The 19,161-nt window shown below is 45.0% G+C and overlaps 1 protein-coding gene across 1 annotated transcript in view; it reads right to left on the bottom strand.

The window, feature by feature from the left end:
- Positions 1-14,175, bottom strand: part of abcd1 (ATP binding cassette subfamily D member 1) — a 34,858-nt gene extending 20,683 nt beyond the window's left edge. The window contains exon 1 of the mRNA XM_002935513.4: positions 12,656-14,175. Coding sequence (XP_002935559.1) covers positions 12,656-13,570 — 915 coding nt within the window. The 5' untranslated portion in view covers positions 13,571-14,175. The remainder of the gene's footprint in view (positions 1-12,655) is intronic.
- Positions 14,176-19,161: the final 4,986 nt, after the last annotated feature.

Below are 19,161 nucleotides of genomic sequence, written 5' to 3'. Positions count from 1 at the left end.
ATTAATTTTACAGTAGGGCATACAGCATACCCTCTCCAGGATAGCAAATCTTGGGCTATGCAGAGGGGCCAGCTCACAGTTGAGAAACCTATGTTCTTAGTAATGTACAATGTCCAGCCTCGTCATGGAGGTGCCCAAGGCATGCATGTGCTTGCTTGATCCTGTCATGATGCGGGTTGTGCTTGTACTGAGCAGACACAAAGATCCTTAAGAAGCTACATTTCCTTTACCCAGGGCCAAACTTGGGGTAGAAGAGGTACATGCCAACCCCCCCCCCCACTGGCTGTGTAAATAGGAGTGACTAGAACAAAATTTTAGGTTCCTGAAGGTCTGCACAGTTGAAAGTGATCCATAAATAACAGAGGTGGGCCAAGCTGCCCTAGGCAACCCGGCCAGCCACATCTCCCCTCAGAGGTGACAATCAAAAGCGAGCCTGAACTAGAGGTAGAAAGGAGATGTACCCACCATTGCACTCTAGGCAGGTGTCCTTTGTGCCTACTTCTGGCCTTGATAAATAGAATACATTATTGGAGGGCGGGGGGATGACCAATGACCACATCAGCATTTAAACTGGGTTATCTGTGATCTGAGAATGCATGGCAGTACAGGAACTAGAATTGCAGGCTCTAGCGTCTGAGGCCTTTTACTGGTGCCAGGCAGCCCTATCCTTACAGACTGTCATAGCACAGGGCCTGTATACCTAAGCCTGTCCCTCATGAATACAGTGCTGCTAAACACAGACAGGGATGTACTCATGGGAAAAGCACAGTGCGAACCTGGCAACCTGTTCCACCAATCATAATTTACCCCTAGAATTTGGTACTTATTCTGACCCACGCACGTACGTCTCTGGACACAAAGCCCTCAAACAAAATCATTTTTGAGCTCATGAAAAAAATAGCAATGCGTCCAATACAGAATGTCAGACCTATCCGCCAGCTCAGCAAACACAGCTAAGAGAAGCATGACACACTCAGTCACATGGGGATTACACAGTGCAACAAACAATAGGCTGCCAGTGTCACTGCATGGCATTAGCCTGTGTGTACCCTGGTCCTGGCTAAGCCCGGCAACGGCACTGTGAGTGCTGCATTAATGACAGGAAAATTTGGGTCTGAGAAAAAATAAACAAATATATATGTATATCATTTGATTTGAAACTGTGGCTCTCTTCGTGTAACTGAACTACATCTCCCACAATCCCAAGATTGGATTGTGGGAGAGAATATTTGGGACTGGGGAGCTGTATATGTGTACTCATCTGCAGCCAGCCGGAGGCACAATGGGTTAAATGCATCGGCTTATGCCTGTGCTTGTAGCATTCTGGTAACCAAAGCCAGAGGAACAGCAGCAGCAGAGAGCAATGCCCTACAGTAACCTCACTCCAGAGGCGCCACCATACTCCCTGCCATTCAGCTTACTTATAATACACATCTTAGCCCTTTAGGTAACCTGTCTATAGAACAAGGGAGCAATACTAGTCTTGAGCAACCACAGAGGCATGGGAAACTGTATAGAATACTAGTTGTGAAAAAAAAAACAACAGTAACAGCTTCCTGCACTTTCCACAGGGAATTACAAGCTAGTCTGACTCCAGCAGCAGTGAAATAGTTGCAGACAGGCTATGACAAATTGCAGTTGGTCTTCATCTTTATTGTTATTTGAATGATATGCTTCCTTCTATATGTCATCAAGGAAATGATCTGACCATATAAAGGGGAGAAGTCACAGGCTAAGGGCTTTTATGCAGGTCATGGGATAATGATGTATGATTTTGGTAACCCTTTAGGTTACAAAGGTTGAAACACTCATTTCATGTGACATAAATGTCATCAGCAGTGTTTATAAGGACACAGTTTACAGGTCTCCTTGGCTGTGATATAGGGAATAATATAGGCCCTATTGTAAAACAAAGAGTTATTAGAAGATGTCACACAGGCCTAGTGACTTCTAATAACCTCATAATTTACAACAGGGGGTTTGATATTTTTTTATAATACATAATTTTGAGCTAGGCATATGATACAAGTGACATCACTAACAACTTACTAATGACATCACTAAGAACCAGATATAAGATATATATAGGGAATAATGAACACCTTACTGCACAGCATAACAATATAATAAGTCAGTGGTGTACTAGTGTTCCCCCGCCCACCGACTCTTTGCCCCCACTGGCGTCTTCTGCCTGCCTGTATGCAGCTAGGAGGGCGGCTGGGGTGGAATTCTTTAGCACCCCGCCCCCCTAACACTATGCTGGCCAGGGTCCTCATACACAGTGCCCCCCGAAAACAGTACCCCCAATTGCCCCCATACACAGTGCCCCCAATTACCCCCATACACAGTTCCCCCATATACACAGTGCCCCCAATTGCTGGTCTTCTTTGGTGGGGCTTCTTCTTTGGCGGCTCCGGCCACTTCGGGGTCCTCCGTGAGACAGGCCCTTTTTATAAGGTTGCACCCCGTGCGTACTGACGTCACACGTACGCACGGGGCACGAATATTTGAATAAGATGACAGGGCCCAGAATAGATAAAAGGTGAAGATTGCCCCGGCCCTGGACAACTGGCGGCCCTGTCCCCAGTGGCTTTTACACATCCATAGTGACTCTCACACTCGTGAACACTCTGGGCTACTCACTGGGCCCTGCTGTCTCTCCCCTCCTGGGATACCAGCTCACCAGCCTCTGGCACACTTAGGGGTATATTTATCATGCTGTTCAAAAAGTGGAGTAAAACATTACTGGTGATGTTGCTCATAGAAGCTTTGCTTTGGTTTTCTAACTGTTGAAATCTAATTGCTGATTGCATGATAAATATACCCCTTAAGGTGGCCATACACGAGCAGATCCGCTCGCTTGGCGACGTCGCCAAGCGAGCGGATCTTCCCCCTATATCCCCACCTACGGGTGGGCGATATCGGGGAGCATTTAGGTAAAAAAAAAAATAATCCGATCGTTTGGCCCTGGGGCAGCAATGGGGCAGTCGGATCGGGGACCGCATCAACGAGCCGATGCTGTCCCCGATCCGACCGGATTTTCTAACCTGGCGATCGAGATCTGGCCAATTTCAGGCCAGATATCGGTCGGCCAGGCCGCTCTGCTCTCCCCACACACGGGCCGATTAGCTGCCGAATCGGTCCAAGGGACCGATATCGGCAGCTATAGTCGGCCCGTGTATGGGGACCTTTAGGCTTCTCACCAAGCCCCATTGTTCCAGCACTCCAACATGTGGTCACGGCTCCCTCTGCTCTTTGCAGTGGCAGGCAGCACCCCCCAGCCCCTCTGGGAGTTCCTCAGACAGTTCGGCAACCTTCCTGTCCTGTACCCTGCTCTGAGAAAAATTTCTCTTTGACTTCATCACTTCTCTGGGTGGCTTCATGTGGTCACGGCTCCCTCTACTCCTTGCAGTGGCAGGTGGCACCCAGCCTTCCTGCCCTGTACCCTGCTCTGAGAGTAAACCCATCTCTCTGAGTCTACATCAACCCCCAACACTTAACTCAGCACCAACTACTGTGTAATCCCACAGCCCTTTTATTTGCTGCTCACCTACAGCTGGCCAACTGAAAATACTAACTGGAATACGGAATGGAAGGTCTTTCCTACTCTACCTCCATTTATTCCCAGAACTCCTTTATCTGTCTTTTCCTAAGCCGCTAACAACAGCACTACTCACTGCAAAACCAGACATTTAGCCTGGTGCTATGTGTATAGCTCCTTTAATACTGGTGGAAAATACATCAAACAGTCATCTTATTTACTGTGTGTCTCACACCCTGTTTCATCTATACGGGATCACTAGTATATTTTGCAGACACTTTATGCACAGGTTTTACAGGGCTTTCAGCAAACAGTTTGGAGAGCATTGTGTAACCTTGGGCAGTATCTATCTAAAAAATTGCGTCAGCATAAAACCCATAAGAAAACTGTACAAAACCCTAAGTCTGACAATTATGCTTAATGCCAAACAATTGCAGCCATTGCAGCAGCTGAATGGAAAAACAAACAGTGGCAAATCCCTGAAGGAGCCACGGCCCCTTGGCCTGGGTTCAGATCCAATGCTGTGCTGATTTCGGTCTCCCTTTCCCCCATTTAGGTCATGGGATTTGGGCAGGACATTGTGAGAATGGAACATGTCAGTCCCATTGCTGTTTCTGGGTGAGCAGGCTAAAGCTGGCCAAACAGGGACAGATCTGGCTCCTTTAGGGCAAAGTCACACAAGGTGTTATTTAAGTTGCATTGCGTTAAGCTACGTAATTACATCACCAGAATACAACTCCGCAAATACGTATGTGCGCAATACATCTCGCATATTGAAAATACACAGTGTATTTCAGCAAAATGTATTTCCAAACCTGTGGATACCATAGAGTTCCAAGGTATGGAGTTTCCTCAACGTATTGGCGTTTCTACTGCAAACCACAAACACTCGCAGCATGTGGCTGATTTCAGCATGCAAGCGCCCTGTGTTTCTAAAAACGCAATGTAAAAACGCCCCGTGTGACCTTGCCTTAGGCTTATCTCTCAAAGTAAAAGTCCCCATACATGGTCAGATTTCAGCAGCTGATTCAGGTCCTTCAGACCAATTCGGCAGCATATCTGCCCATGTATGGGGACCCCCAACAGGCATCCTCAACACCCATAAAACTGGCCAGGCTTGATTTTCCTATATGATCAGGGACTTCATCAGCTCATTGTTAATTGGTGGCAAGATCCACTCATTTGGTGTATGCCCACCTTTGGGGTATTTTAGCAGCTATCTGGTAGTTAGGGTCTTATTTACTCTACCAACCAAGCAGTGGCTTAAACGAGAGATGGGAATATAAATAGTAGAGCGCTTGCATAGAAAGTAACAATAATACCTGTTAAAATTGTAGCCTTACAAAGCAATTGTTTTTTGAAAGCTGGAAAGAGGCAGAAGAGAAAGGCAAATAATTCAAAAACTATGCAAAATAAATCAAACCAAATGCAAAGTTGCTAGGAATAGGGCATTCTATAACATACTAAAAGTTAACTTAATGGTGAACCCCCCCCTTTCCGACTTTCTCTCTGACACATTTATGGATGAACAATGGCCAGCTATAAAGGGCTCATTAATGCAGTCCTCTACTGGCCTAAGGGCCAAATCATTGGATGTGCCCAATAGGACCCAGCAAATAGGTGGCCATATAGGGCAAAGATCTGCTTCTATGGTGACCTTGCCAAACAAGTGGATCTTTAGGTGTAGGGCCTTCATTCTAAGCCTCTCCATCTAGTTTGCAGCCAACTGGGCAGAAAGGGAAACAATTAGTACAAAGGTTTATGTTATTCCAGGTCTGTTGCCCATTTTAATAACGTTCATAGCTTTGGGCAAAACATGTAAGGAATATGAGCAGATCTGCTTGTGCAGATTATATGTATATTAAATTTCACCAAAAGTAGTGGGTGAGTGCAGAAGCGCTCAGCTGGCACCCTGCGCAATGTACTACATTCTCCGGTAGAAACATGCAAAGCCTTCTGCCAAGGGTGACAACTACTCTGTAACTGGTACAATAACCATGCTGTCATGCAAACTCACAAATACCATGCATTGTTGCACGGATCGTTTTATAGCCCATTTTTAGCTCCACTATTACCAAATTAGTGTATATTTAGCCAGAGTCTCATGTCAGCACCCTAGCTCCACCTATAGCAGAGATGGGAAACCGGCTGATCAGCATAGTCTGCTTCCCAAACTGTAATTATCATACAACTGGCTTCTATATTTAAAGACACCATTAAAGGGGAACCACCCAGAAACTATTTTTTCCTTAATTTTTTTATTTTGCAAAACGAAAGTAAACGTCTGCACCAACATTAGGTCAGGCACCAGCAGCAAGAGCAGAGTACATGAGCGGGCTTTAGAACTGGTTCTTCTGGACATGTAACAGGTTATTCCAAGTAACCTAACACCAAGGGTATATTCCCACAGCCCTTTGTATGGATCTGGAATGTGTCATGTTGTACAACAGAAACAGGTCCTGATAATCTGTATGGTGCGACCCAACCCTCACCTGTGTTGAAATCTATGGGCAACAAAGCTTGGCCGGTATCAGCACTTGCAGTCACTGCCATCCTACAACTTACATTAGGCCTGCAAGTGCACCTACCTGTCACATTGGCTTATAAAGCTTCCTGTACACACTACAATAGGTTCAATTATACGTATTTGTACAGCAGAACATGCACTAGGGGGATTGGACCTGTTGGAAATTCTCATTGGTAGGTGGGGAAGTGAAGAGTAGCGACAGCCCAAACTGGCAGAACAAAAGCCTCCATTCAGCCATATGGAGTCTGATAGTGTATATTGTCAGCCAGTGTATGCTGATGGAGACTCTAGGCATGTCCCCACCGGTGTAACTACCTAGAGTGCAATTGCATCTGAGCCAGCACTCCCCGTGGGATCAATCCAGAGGGAGAAGGGGTTAAAAATCCTGCACAGAGTCCATGTATCTCTAGTTACAAAACTGGATGTCCAACAAGCAGCCGTCCACCTTTGGCTATTAAATGGGGTTGGAGGGAAACAACTAAATTGCTCTTAAAAACTGCTAAAACAGTGCCCCACAGAGAGTCCGTGAGTAGGAATATGCTTTATGCTCCTTTACTTTATATATCGCTAGAGGCTGGGGCTTGACTATATAGACCCCCATGCATTTGGGCCTCAATTTTACCTAGGTGGGGCACCTGCTATGTGCCCTGATGTAGCCATGTCGACTCCTGTGCCTTTCAAATGGGGAGGATAGGTTCTAGGTCAAGAGACAGTCTTGATGGCCACTTTGCCGTTAAATTCCTGACTAACTATAGCCATAAGCCACTACAGATAGTAGGGAGCCTAATAACTAGGAACTTGTTAGAGCCATGCAATGGCTTACACCCTGGGATCTCCACTTCCTCATTACAGATCGGAGCAACACAAGAATGTCAGTTAGCAATTACCTATCCCAACAATCCCTCTGAGATCCTCTGCACAGAATATCTGGAAATTCAAAGTCCTAGAATCCATCACTTTACAATAGAACAATGTGAGGGAGGGGCTGCATGATGCTGTGAGTCTAAAGCAGGGGTCCCCAACCTTTCTTACTTGTGAGCAACAGTCAAATGTAAAAAGACTTGAAGAGCAACACAAGCATCATAAAAGTTCCTTGAGGTGCCAAATAAGGGCTAAGATTGGCTATTAGGTAGCCTCTATGTACACTAGCTACCATTAGCTTACAGGAGAGGGTTTATTTAGTAGTAAATCTTGTTTTTATTCAACCAAAACTTGCAACCAAGCCAGGAATTCAAAAGTAACTACCTGGTTTGGGTGCACTGAGAGCAACATCCAAGGGGTTGGTGAGCAACATGTTGCCCCCGAGCCACTGGTTGGGGATCACTGATCCTAATTAGCACACGTTTATTTAACCTGTGGAATCAGGTACGTTGGGGAAAAAAAAGCATTTATATTCACTACCAGAAGCTGAGGCAGTGTTTTTGCACCTTTTCTACATAAGCTGTACTGAAATAGTCCATGTCACAAAGAGGATGTATGCTTTTCCCTTACATTACTAAGAAATGCAGCCCATCGCTGCTCATAAATGTCATAAATGTCTCCTATTCTGGCATTGCTCTGTTTGCAAAGAAAACTGACAACAGAGGGATTTCATTATCACTGCTGTGTCAAAGAGACCTCCTCTAAATACATCCCAAGCCCTGGGGTTTCCAGGGGACTCACTTTGCACGATAATTGGTACATGTACGGTGGGAGATGAGGTGACCGATAATGGTAAAACCCTTAGACATCGGTCATCTTATTGATTGGGCTGGCCAGAAAATTTTGAAAGAGCACCAGCGAGTGTTTAGAGCTAAATCATCAGATGGGGTTGAATTCTTTTGTTTCTACCTGCATAGATGATTATTCAGCTCTAAATGTTAGTGGAGGGTACAAACAATCTTCCCTGCAACCAATGGTTGCAGAAAAGATCATAATTGTAATGTGTATGGCCACTATTAGAAAGAGGTGGTTGGGGAGGAGGAACAAAAGCATAATTATGAAAAGATACACAAAAGGCAATCCATTAAAAAAATGGCACTTTTATTTAGTAAGCCCTTGTGGACCCCATTCCTTATGTGTTTTGGGCTATGGCCCCACTTGTGTAGTAACTAGCTGGGAAATAGAGGGGGCCCTGTAAAGGGCCTTGATCTTGCCCCCCTGTGCCAAACCCCCATGGCCTGTAATCCATATTCCAGACCAACCTCTCAAGTAACACGACCCTCATACCAGACCCTCCTCTACCATTTTTACATATAACGCTGGGGAAGGGTGCAGGACCCTAGTTACAACATGGCCTTCCTTCATACCTGGATAAGAGAGGCTCAAGACTATAACAGGTGAAGTATGCGGGACCCCTTCACCAGTTCATTTTATTGTTGCACATTACACATTATTCATACTATAATAAAGAATACTAATTAGTCTGAAGGTCACAAAAAGCCCCCAAGCCAGCCAGTTAGAGATGTTATTAAAAGCCCACCATACCATGAGTTTTTCTTGCAGAACTGTGATTAGTACTGTCTTCCAGTACTGTGATTAGTAGATTAGATAGATGTACACTTTGGTATGTCTCTGTATAAAGAAACCTTGGGGGGGGTGATGGAAATCCTGTTTGGATTGGCAAACATTAGGCATATTCTCCATAACACCAGGCCATTTCACAGTTACAGCTCTTCAACCTGCTGCCTCTCCCCAAAACTTACACATAACTGTAATCCCAAAAATGTCACCAAGTTGAAAGATCTGAAGCGCTGGCTGTCTGCAGTTTTCATAAACACGTTGGATAGAAAAAACAAAGTATCTGAAATGTGGAATTTGCCCTTGGTGAAGTGCAGTTGTTTTAACCTTGGCCTGTCGTGCAGAGGAATAAAAAGGTGAAAAAGCAGAAGGATAGTATGGAGAGTGGCCAATTATGCACAGTTGCACCGTCCTAACATGCAATGTGGCTTTTAACGTTAGCAGCACAGTGTGTTGGTACAATCAAGTGGTCTATGACGTACAACAAAAGAGCAGTCACATCCTATCAGCTGTCCAGGCTTCAACCATCATTGTTATGATAACATCAGTTTTTATAGTGCTGGGGGCTGAAGGTCTACAAACTTGGCCAGTGCCCCCATCCAAGTTCAAGACGACTGTTCTGGCTCCACTGAGAGTAGTTCTGTACCTACACAGTACCCACACTGTCCGCCTTGGTAGCCAAATGCACTTAATGCTGTCTGTTGGATGTTGATCACTGCCCCATGAAGAAAAAGTAGCTCCACCATCTCCTGCCTAGAGAAGGCAGTGGTGGACAATGTGGCAACAGGAATATGGAAATTTCAGAAGGGCAGACCCTACCCTGTTTCTTCTACCCCTCTTTAAAAATCCACCACCACCTCTTCTAGGCAACACACATTTCCACCTATTTGGCTATTTTTCTTCTACATTATTGTTCTATGCTATTGGAGCCCACTGAGCATTAATGCAAAGCATAGAGCAAAATCTGCCAAAAATGAACAGGGGGAGGTGGAACCACTAAACAAAAACCGTAGAGCCATATTACATCAGTAAACAGAACTGCCAAAATGTCCCTGTAAAAAAGAGAAGTGAACACAAAGAAATGTTAAATTAATAATAGACCAGTTCCTTTTGTACTTGGTTATATATTAAGTCAGTGTACCACCTTGGGGGTAGCTGCATGATATTATGGTGAGCTTTATCTGGGCTGAGAAATAAAAGGCATTTGCAAGAATAAAGCTAATCATATGTGGCTAGTTGCACTTGTGGGACCTGATATGGTCATGCAAGTGGTAGGCCACACAAGTTAATCTAATCATTTGCTGTCAGGAAAACAAATGGGGGACTATTGCAGGCCCTTTGCCCACAACTATTTTTTTTCTGTCATGTAGAACTGCCAGTCTCTCTTGATGTTTGAAAGCTAGGAGGAGTGCATTCATGGCATGGGTGGGAAGGGTCCTGGGCATATGCCACCAGCCCAAACCCGTGCCCCACTACTGAAACAACTAATGGTCTGTGACTCTACACTACCATTGCTTATCTTACTAAGATTTTAAGAAGCCCTCTCCTATCCTTCTACCATTCTGGTTTCCAAGCTACTGGCTGCTTGCTAATCTTAGTACCCAAGCACTCAGCATTCTCTGAATGAAACAAAGTATAATTTTAGGTCAAACAACCATTTTAAGATCAGAAAATAGACCACGACCACCACGTGGTAGATACTCCCTTACTTGCAGCATGTCTAGCTAAAAGCTGGCATGGCTATTCCTCAAAGAATTGTGACCCTAACGCAAGTTAGCGCAACAATAAGTTTCAAAGTAAATTTTAGCTGACAGAGTGCAGGAGACATACCAGGGATGAGCTTGGTGGGAAACTGGATGGAGACGATGCCAAGGATGGAATTTGCATCACCTGGAGGCACCAGGCCCTGACTGGAAATCTGTGGATTCTGGCAGATGTTAGAGGGGTTGTAAGATGCCATAGACAGTCATTATTTATAGGGCCTGTTGGGGGCTGTTTCTGTACATGAAATGCTAGGGTCTATTTTGAATCTCGGTCCAGATCCTGGTGTCACCACCTGCGACTGCTCACTCCCTCCTGATATTCTGCTTTCCAACCATGACAGTTTTAACTCAGACCCAAAAACATCATTGTCATACTACCTGTACATTCTTGCCTAACTGTATAGTTACCACAGAAGTTCTCAAGCTCCTCTACACAGCATTGTACATTTGTAGAGCCCTAAGGAACACCATACAGTTGCCTGGTACCAATTTAATTAAACAAATCAAGCAACAATAGATGCCTAACTGCCAGTCCAAAGCAGCTTCTGAATATGATCTTTCTGCTTGACAACACTGAAACAACTAAATAGAGATTTTCTGTGTGCAAAATATCTACAGGCAGAAGATATTTAATAACCAAGAGTAGGGCTTTACAGTAGAAACCTTGGCATCACATGTGGCCCTCCAGACTGAAGCATGCCAAAAAGTCCACACACTATACTCTAGGACAGTGCTGTCCAACTTCTGTCGTGCCGAGGAAAGGAATTTCTCTAGCATACATAGTGGAGGGCTGCTAATAGAAGCCAGTTTTGACCACTCCAATTTTTTAAACTGCACCCACCAAACCACACCCATATTATCACAAGACCAAGCCCACGTTAATGGTGGTAGCGCAGCAAAAACCCAAATGCTTGGTGCTCACTGCGGGGATATCAACCATCATTCATATGTGAAAGAATTATATTAGGTCATATTAAGACACACCCTTAAATCTATATACCTCCTCCTCCCCTTTGGATAGCACAGCAACCCCCAGCACATAATTACATACCTTAGAGGCCATTTAATGGCTATTTCCAACTGCTAACTAACTCTCAGAACAAACCCCTGCCAGGTTCACCTCCCACAGGCAGCATAGGGCAAGCAGAGTATGGCACACACACAGACAGTTCTCTGCCTGCCTTATGCTGCCTGTGTGTGTGATACTCTGCCTGCCCTATGCTGCCCATGTGTGCCATACTCTGCCTGCCCTATGCTGTCCGTGTGTGCCATAACCTACCTGCCCTACCCTGCTGTGTGCCATACTTTGCCTGCCCTATGCTGCCTGTGTGTGCCATACTCTGCCTGCCCAATGCTGCCTGTTTGTGCCATACTCTGCCTGCCCTATGTTGCCTGTGTGTGTCAAACTCTGCCTGCCCTATGTTGCCTGTGTGTGCCATACTCTGCCTGCCTTATGCTGCCTGTATGTGCCATACTCTGCCTGCCCTATGCAGCCTGTGTGTGCCATACACAGTACATACAGTGACACAATGCTGGCACTGTTCCTACAGTCTGAGGTGTGAAGTGGAGAACAATGTGGGTGTTTACAGTCTGAGCCTGAGGTGTGAACATTGCAGTGGGTGAACAATACAGAGATTAAAAGGTGTGAATAACACAGGGGATTACATGTTTAAACAATGCAGGGGAATTACAACTTGAATCTAAGGTGTGAATAATGCAGGGGGCCAGTTAATCTCAATACTGATACCATTTATCATAGCAGCCAGATAGGTGGGGGGCCACACAGAGGTTGCAGGCTGCCAGTTGGACAGCACTGCTCTAGGACATCATCATTTCCATATTGTCCAGCACACAAAGTATCCATGGTACAAGATGTAATGATCCTACAACATGGAGAAAGATGACCAGTACCGACCCAGAAGAACTGAAATCAAGTGTTCAAGATCTCTTAGAACACGCTACAAGCAGCTATGGCCATTTCTGAGGACAAGCCATTGTGTTTGTCACAATTACACCTGACGCTACCAGTATTCTCCGCAATATATATCTTGACCTGCATGATTAGGGGCTCAAGAAAACTTAGGTTTCAGTACGTAAAATACATTACTTTACATAAACATGACTGTATATACATTTTAAACACCCATGACACAGTGATGCAACTAAGCCTGCCATTAGGGCTAAAATGATCCACTCTGGGAATGTTTGAGACCTTATTTCATGTTACCATTGAGAGATGTATGAGGAACCTGGACTGGATCATTATCACCCTAATGACATGGGGTTAGTTGACATGTATGACCATTAAGGTGATGTTCATCTTACCTTGTGGCCCCCATAAAAAGCTATCTCTTCTGAATTGGCAACCACCCTTGAATGCATATAGCGAAGCTCTCCTTTCCGGCGGGCCTCCTCGGCTACCAGCTTGCCGAACTTTGGAGAACAGCTTCTGAGCACTTTAGCTGTGATGATGACGACAAGTCCAGCGATAGTAGATGGCCAGGCCGTGTTAGCTCCCTTCGACTTGGCTGTACTGAGCAACGTGTATGTTGTCACCACCACATCCAGCACAGGCTTCGTCAAGTTAGAGTACAAATGGGCCACTGAGTTGGCAAAGGCCACTACATCCTCCGTCAGTGACTGGTCAGGATTGCGTAGTCGTCCATCCATGTTACTGACTCTATAATAGGTTTGTTGGCCAAAATATAACTGATAAGCATGGGCAACCAAACGGGTACGGAAAGCCAAGCTCAGCTGGCCCTCAAGGTAGCGAATGGCACTGTTGATGAAGGTTGCTGGAAGAGCAATGAGAAGCCACTTGAGAAGCTGCCACACAAAACTGGCCGGTCGTTTCTTTACAATAGCCCTGGTCAAACGCCCATCCAATTGGGCCACATACACTGAAAGAAACGTCCTAGAGATGAGGGCAGCCGAATGTAATATCAACAGCCCAAATTCTTTGCATGCCAGCTTAGGGAACAGCAGACGCAAGAGGCGGACCAACCTGCGGAAAAAGGCTCTGTTTACCGAAGTTCGCTCATATGAATTTAGAGAAGAAGATGATGATGATGCCTCTGTGCTTCCCGGTAGCCCATTAGCCTTGGGATGCTTTTGTAGCTGGAGGCAGAGGTGCCTCAACAGTGGGTAAATCCTCCGGGCCCCATAGGCTGCCAGTGCCAGCGCCACCACGCGTTTCAACACAGCAGAGCGGGTGACAGGGGATGGGCAAACCTGAATCATGATTGGACAGTGTTTGCCTGTTACCCAAAGTGTATTTATATCTATATATTTACCTGCCCTACCACCACTACCTGGTTCAGACAACACAATTATCTGTATATATAACAATACACATCCTGTATAGTTCCTATTGAGCTATTAATGCTTGGATCTGGTTGCTACAAAGACATTAAAGTTTATCTTGCCCTTAATGCAAATGCAACATCTCTACAGGTCTATATCAATATATGTATAATATATACAATGCCAATGCTGGCTCCACTACAGGAAATGGGACAATAACACGTGTGTGTCAGCCCTACAGGTACTAACACTTCCTGGGGGGGGGTAGAATAATGATATATACAGAACCCACAAGAACCTATAGAGTTAAACTACTACACAGGTGGCTTCCATGCTGGAACGGCTAGAACCCTGCCCTGGCTGTGACCCGCCGGCTACCTGTCCCCTGTCGCCCCTCGATAACCCTGTAAGTGCTGAATCTAGGGCCGCGACTGTCACTTCCCTGTAGGAACTCCAAGAGCCCGCTGTCACCGTCACTCACATCTTGTAACGGGGTAGCTTCTGCCGGTGGCAGGCCGCGCCCATCCAGATAGCTGACAGCGGCGTAGACCAATAGGGAAGAAGGAAAGGCGGGGACAACCAGAAGCTGGAAACATGCGCTTTTTTCTCTGTATATGAATTAACTTTATTTTCAAACTAAAAGCAGAAGGCCCATTGTAGGTGCCGTGATTGCGTTAGTTATCGCTGGCAAATATTTAGTCACCTTTTTATTTCTCGCTGTGAGCCACACATCGAGTCGCATTACACGATGGTTAAATTAAACAGTGATTATCCATATATACAAAATTGTAGTGGGCTACCAGCAGTCATTTTTTTTTGCAGCCCAATAGGCACTGAAAATAGTTTATTTTGCAGGGACGCTGCTCTGTCATTGTCTTAACCAATAATCAGACCATTCCCAGTGCAAGTTAATAAAATGATTTTTATAAACAAATACAGTCAGTCAGGGTAGTTGCAGGGTGCACTTCCTCAACATTTGCCCCAACCCCCCCTTTATTTGATAAGAAGGTGACATGCAAAAGGAAATACTCCTGTTTAAGCAGACCCAGACTGGCAATCTGTGGGTTCTGGCAGACAAATACCAGAAGGGCTGCTGTAAAGATGGTCATACACGGGCCCTTTACACCGATTTGGAAGCTTATCTGCCTGTGTATGGGCACCACCGATGGGCCTCCCCAACCAACATCTGGCCTGAAATTGGGCAGATCAGTCAGGCATGACAGCCCCTCACTTCAAGCCCTATACGACTTTAAAGGATAAGTAAACATTAAAAATATGTAAAATCGCCAAGGGTGATTTTCTAAGCACTTTTTTTTATTAACTTTTTATTTTGTTTCAGAGCTGTTTAACAAATACCAGTATAATGAATTTGGTGACAACAGTGCCACCTGCTGGTCAGTGATTGTACAGTTGGAGAGATGGGCGAAAGGCACATTAAGAAGGAAAATAGAGAAGTGTTTTGATGTTGCTCTGCTCAGGAAAGAGATCAGAAGCCTCAGATCACCTTTTTTCATGTCTAAGGGCGAAGACGCACTGGCCGATTAGTCGAGGCATTTTTTAAAAAGTCCCATCCCTAGTGCTCCGTATGGGAGCTAATTTTATATGTGGCTGGGCGGCATGCCGCCCCTAAATTTATGCCGCCCTAGGCCTGGGCCTTTGTGACCTAGCCACAAATCCAGGCTTGCCCGTGGGCATGGGCCCAATATAGTCACTCATCCTAAGGCAGCCCTGCCTGAACTATCAATCTACTATCTTTTCTACCACCTTTCTAACTGCTCAATATCAGGGTAACAGATACATACTTTATATTGCCTGCTTAGGGCTCTGGCACACGGGGAGATTAGTCACCCGCGACAAATCTCCCTGTTCGCGGGCGACTAATCTCCCCGAATTGCCATCCCACCGGCTACAATGTAAGTCGCCGTTGGGATAGCACACGCTGCGCAGGCGATTTCGGCAAATCGGTGGTTGCCTCGCGAGGCTTTTTTGGCGATTTGCCGAAATCGCGCCGCCGCGTGTGCCATCCCACTGGCGACTTACATTGTCGCCGGTGGGATGGCAACTCGGGGAGATTAGTCGCCCGCGAACAGGGAGATTTGTCGTGGGCGACTAATCTCCCCGTGTGCCAGAGCCCTTAAGGGCCATGACAGATGGCCCTTAACTGTGCAGAGGAACAGAAGCTGAACAAATACTCTCTATTGTTCTACCTACCAGGGCTGCACATTATCTCACATGCTTCATCTGCACTGTGTAAATATATCTGTCTGTTGGGTTTTTCATCAGATCACAAGTTCAAGTTGTTGTGTTTTAGAGAGGATAATACTGTGGCTCCATCTGCTGCCTTACATCATAAGTAGATGTAGAAAAATACAATCATTCTTCAGGAGGTGGCAAATGTAAATAACAAGCATAATGAGGATACATTGTTTTCGGCTTCATGCATGACTTCTTGGAATTTATTCCAACTTTATACAGACCAGTTGTCTTAGTTAATACTCATTGCTAGGTGGAAGCATTTACTCAAGATGGATGAGACAGATCTTAAGATCAACCACATCTTAAAGGACATGAAAAAAATAACGACAATCAATGCAAGTATGATTACATATGATCAGGACCCACAACAATTTCATTTTAGGATCCCTGTCAAATTTAGGAATAAGGCATTTTCTTCAACATTCATTGAAGCTGCATTAGTCAGTGCTTTACTGGGTCCCTATACCTTCTAACCTACCCCTAAGAGTTGTAGAATCTGTTGTCATTAGAATCAAGAGTGTTTAGTCATACCTAGAACAGTGTGTGATATCTGATATAGTGTAACATTGCATCATGGGTACAAGTAGGTGGTATATAGAGGAAAAACTTATTTTTTTAACTTTTATTAAAGTTATTTTATTCTCTATCATTACTACCTATGTATGCATTCTGGTGGCAGTTTTACATTTCATGAGAGCAGGCATATATAACCTACATTTGCCGAAGTTACCTTGAGAGGAAACTTCGGGAGACTTTGGCAAATCGTAGTGACGTGTATGCCATTCCACCAGTGATTTACATTCTTGCTGGTGGGATGGCATTGCGGGAGATTAGTCGCCCGCGGCAACAAAGATTTGTCGCGGGGCAACTAATCTCCCCGTCTGCCACTGCACTAAGAGGGTTCACCAGGAAAAATCTCATTCACAAACCAGCTCTCATTTTTTTCAGTACATGCATCTATTTTGCAAAATACAAAGTTACACCCATATGCATTATTTACTATACAGGAAAGGACTAAGGACATTTTTTTCACAGAATTTGTTCTGTATAAGGAATAAAAAGCAAAATCAACAGGCACTTGATTGTAGTTACAGGGGATGTAAACCCAACAATAACACTGTCCCACTGCACCCCCTGCTTTTGCTATAGAAGTTGCCAAAAAACTTATTATAGATGCAAGAAAATTCACCAATAAAAATTCTACTGATCAAAAATCTCATTATAAGTCCAAGAGAAGAGACCAATGAGAACACTGATTACCAGCACTATGTCAGACATCCCACTGTTATCTTACATATAGAAATCATTATGTCAGACATGGGGATAAAGGAGAGACTTGTTCAGTGATATGAAACTGTGCTTAATGCTCCCAATTCTAATTGCAGGAACAAAGAACAGGGATCCAGGTTTAAACAGATCAGCTGGGAATCTAATTGGATGATTTCTTGCATTTTATTGCAGCCGCTGGCCCTGGAGATTTGCGGAAAAGTTTAATTGCGCAATATTGCTTTAAAAATACAACCCTGATGTTGCTGGACTACAGCTCCCAGCATGCCTCAACCTTCATTATATGTTACATTATTATGGGATTTGTAGTCAAGCAACAGCAAAGTAAAGTTTGGTTGAGCAGTGCTGTGCAGCAGGTGGTCATACACGTTGTAATCTGTTCATTGGCAACCTCACCAAACAAACAGATCTTCTCCCGATATGCCCACCTAAGGTGGGGCATATCAATGGGCCAAAAAATGGTGGGCATAGGCACTGTCGGAATGAGGACAACATCAACGAGCAAATGTAGTCATGATCCAACGGAAAATCAAATCTGCCCTTTCAAGATCTTCCCAATTTAAGGCCAGATATCGGTCTGGTAGGCCCTTTGGGGGTGCCCATACACGGGCAGATAAGCTGCCAAATCTGTCTGAAGGACCCAAATCAGCAGCTGAAATCTGCCTGTGTACAGCTTTATACCTTTACTTTTTATTCCTTATCTTTCTATTTAGTCCCTATTCCTAAATCCTATTTTTCATGCTTATTCCTTTTATAGCAAGCAGGATATCAAAGAGACCATTTAAAGTGATATTTGACCCACTGTGACTTATTTCTTCCTAAGTAACAACATTGTTCTTGGCTTTTTTGAGGTTCAGTGTTTTGGAGATGAATGTAGGTGCTAGTGCAATTTAAGGGGAAGCTGACTTTTTAAGATGAGTCTCAATACCAAAAAATTGTCCTGCTTCATTTTGCTTACCACTACGGAATACCTACACTGGTGCAAATTTACTGTGGCTCTCTGTTGAAGCTATAAGTAAACAGTCATCTCTATGGAAAGTGCTATTTACTGTCCAGCAAAATCATGCAGTACTCCTGGATTGTCATGGCCCTTTTGGCTCCTTGTAATGGGTTTATAACCAGGCCCCTATTTATATATAGTCATCTGAGGGCCTTTGCCTAGGGCGGCATCCTTAGGGTGGTGGCAGACGGGGAGATTAGTCGCCATGTAACAAATTTGTGTTGTCACGTGCAACTAATCTCCCCGCAATGCCATACACAATGGCATACATGTCGCTGTGATGTCCCTAAAGCTGGCCATACACGCACTGATAATATCGTACGAAACCCCATTTCGTACAATATTCGGTGCGTGTATGGCAAGTCGGCGAGTCGACCGATATCACAGGAGGCTGCTGATATGGGTCGACTCGCCGATCGGGCAGGTTAAAAGATTTTGATCGGGCGCCATAGAAGGCGCCTGATCAAAATCTGCCTTCAGGGCTGAATCGGCAGAAGGAGGTAGAAATCCTATTGTTTCTACCTCCTTATCTGCTGTTTCTGCCCTGAAGGTTAGTGGCGGATTTGACGATCGCCACGTGTGTAGCCACCTTAAGTCTTCGGGCAACTTCGGGACATCGCAGCGACGCGAATGCCATCCCACCGGCGATTTACATTCCAGCCGGTAGGAGGGCATTGTGGGGAGATTAGTCGCCCGGGACAATGAAGATTTGTCGTGGGGCAACTAATCTCCCTGTGTGCCACTGCCCTTAGTGGGGTGACCCTTGAGTACCTAAATAACTGATAAATTTAAAAAAAATACAGCAGAAAATCCAGTAGATATCCAGCAGAGGAGCTGGGGGGTCAGCAAGAATTTTCCCCTGAATGTAACATCACAATGCAAGTAACGTACCATGTAGCCATGTGCAAGACATGCCTTCTGAGGGGCACAGTCAGGTCCAGTACCTAGGGTGGCACCGGACCTAAATACTGCACTGGAATAAGAA

Source organism: Xenopus tropicalis, chromosome 8 (assembly GCF_000004195.4).
Source record: "Xenopus tropicalis strain Nigerian chromosome 8, UCB_Xtro_10.0, whole genome shotgun sequence".
NCBI classification, from domain to species: Eukaryota; Metazoa; Chordata; class Amphibia; order Anura; family Pipidae; genus Xenopus; species Xenopus tropicalis.
This window is presented reverse-complemented; position numbering and strand designations above follow the sequence as displayed.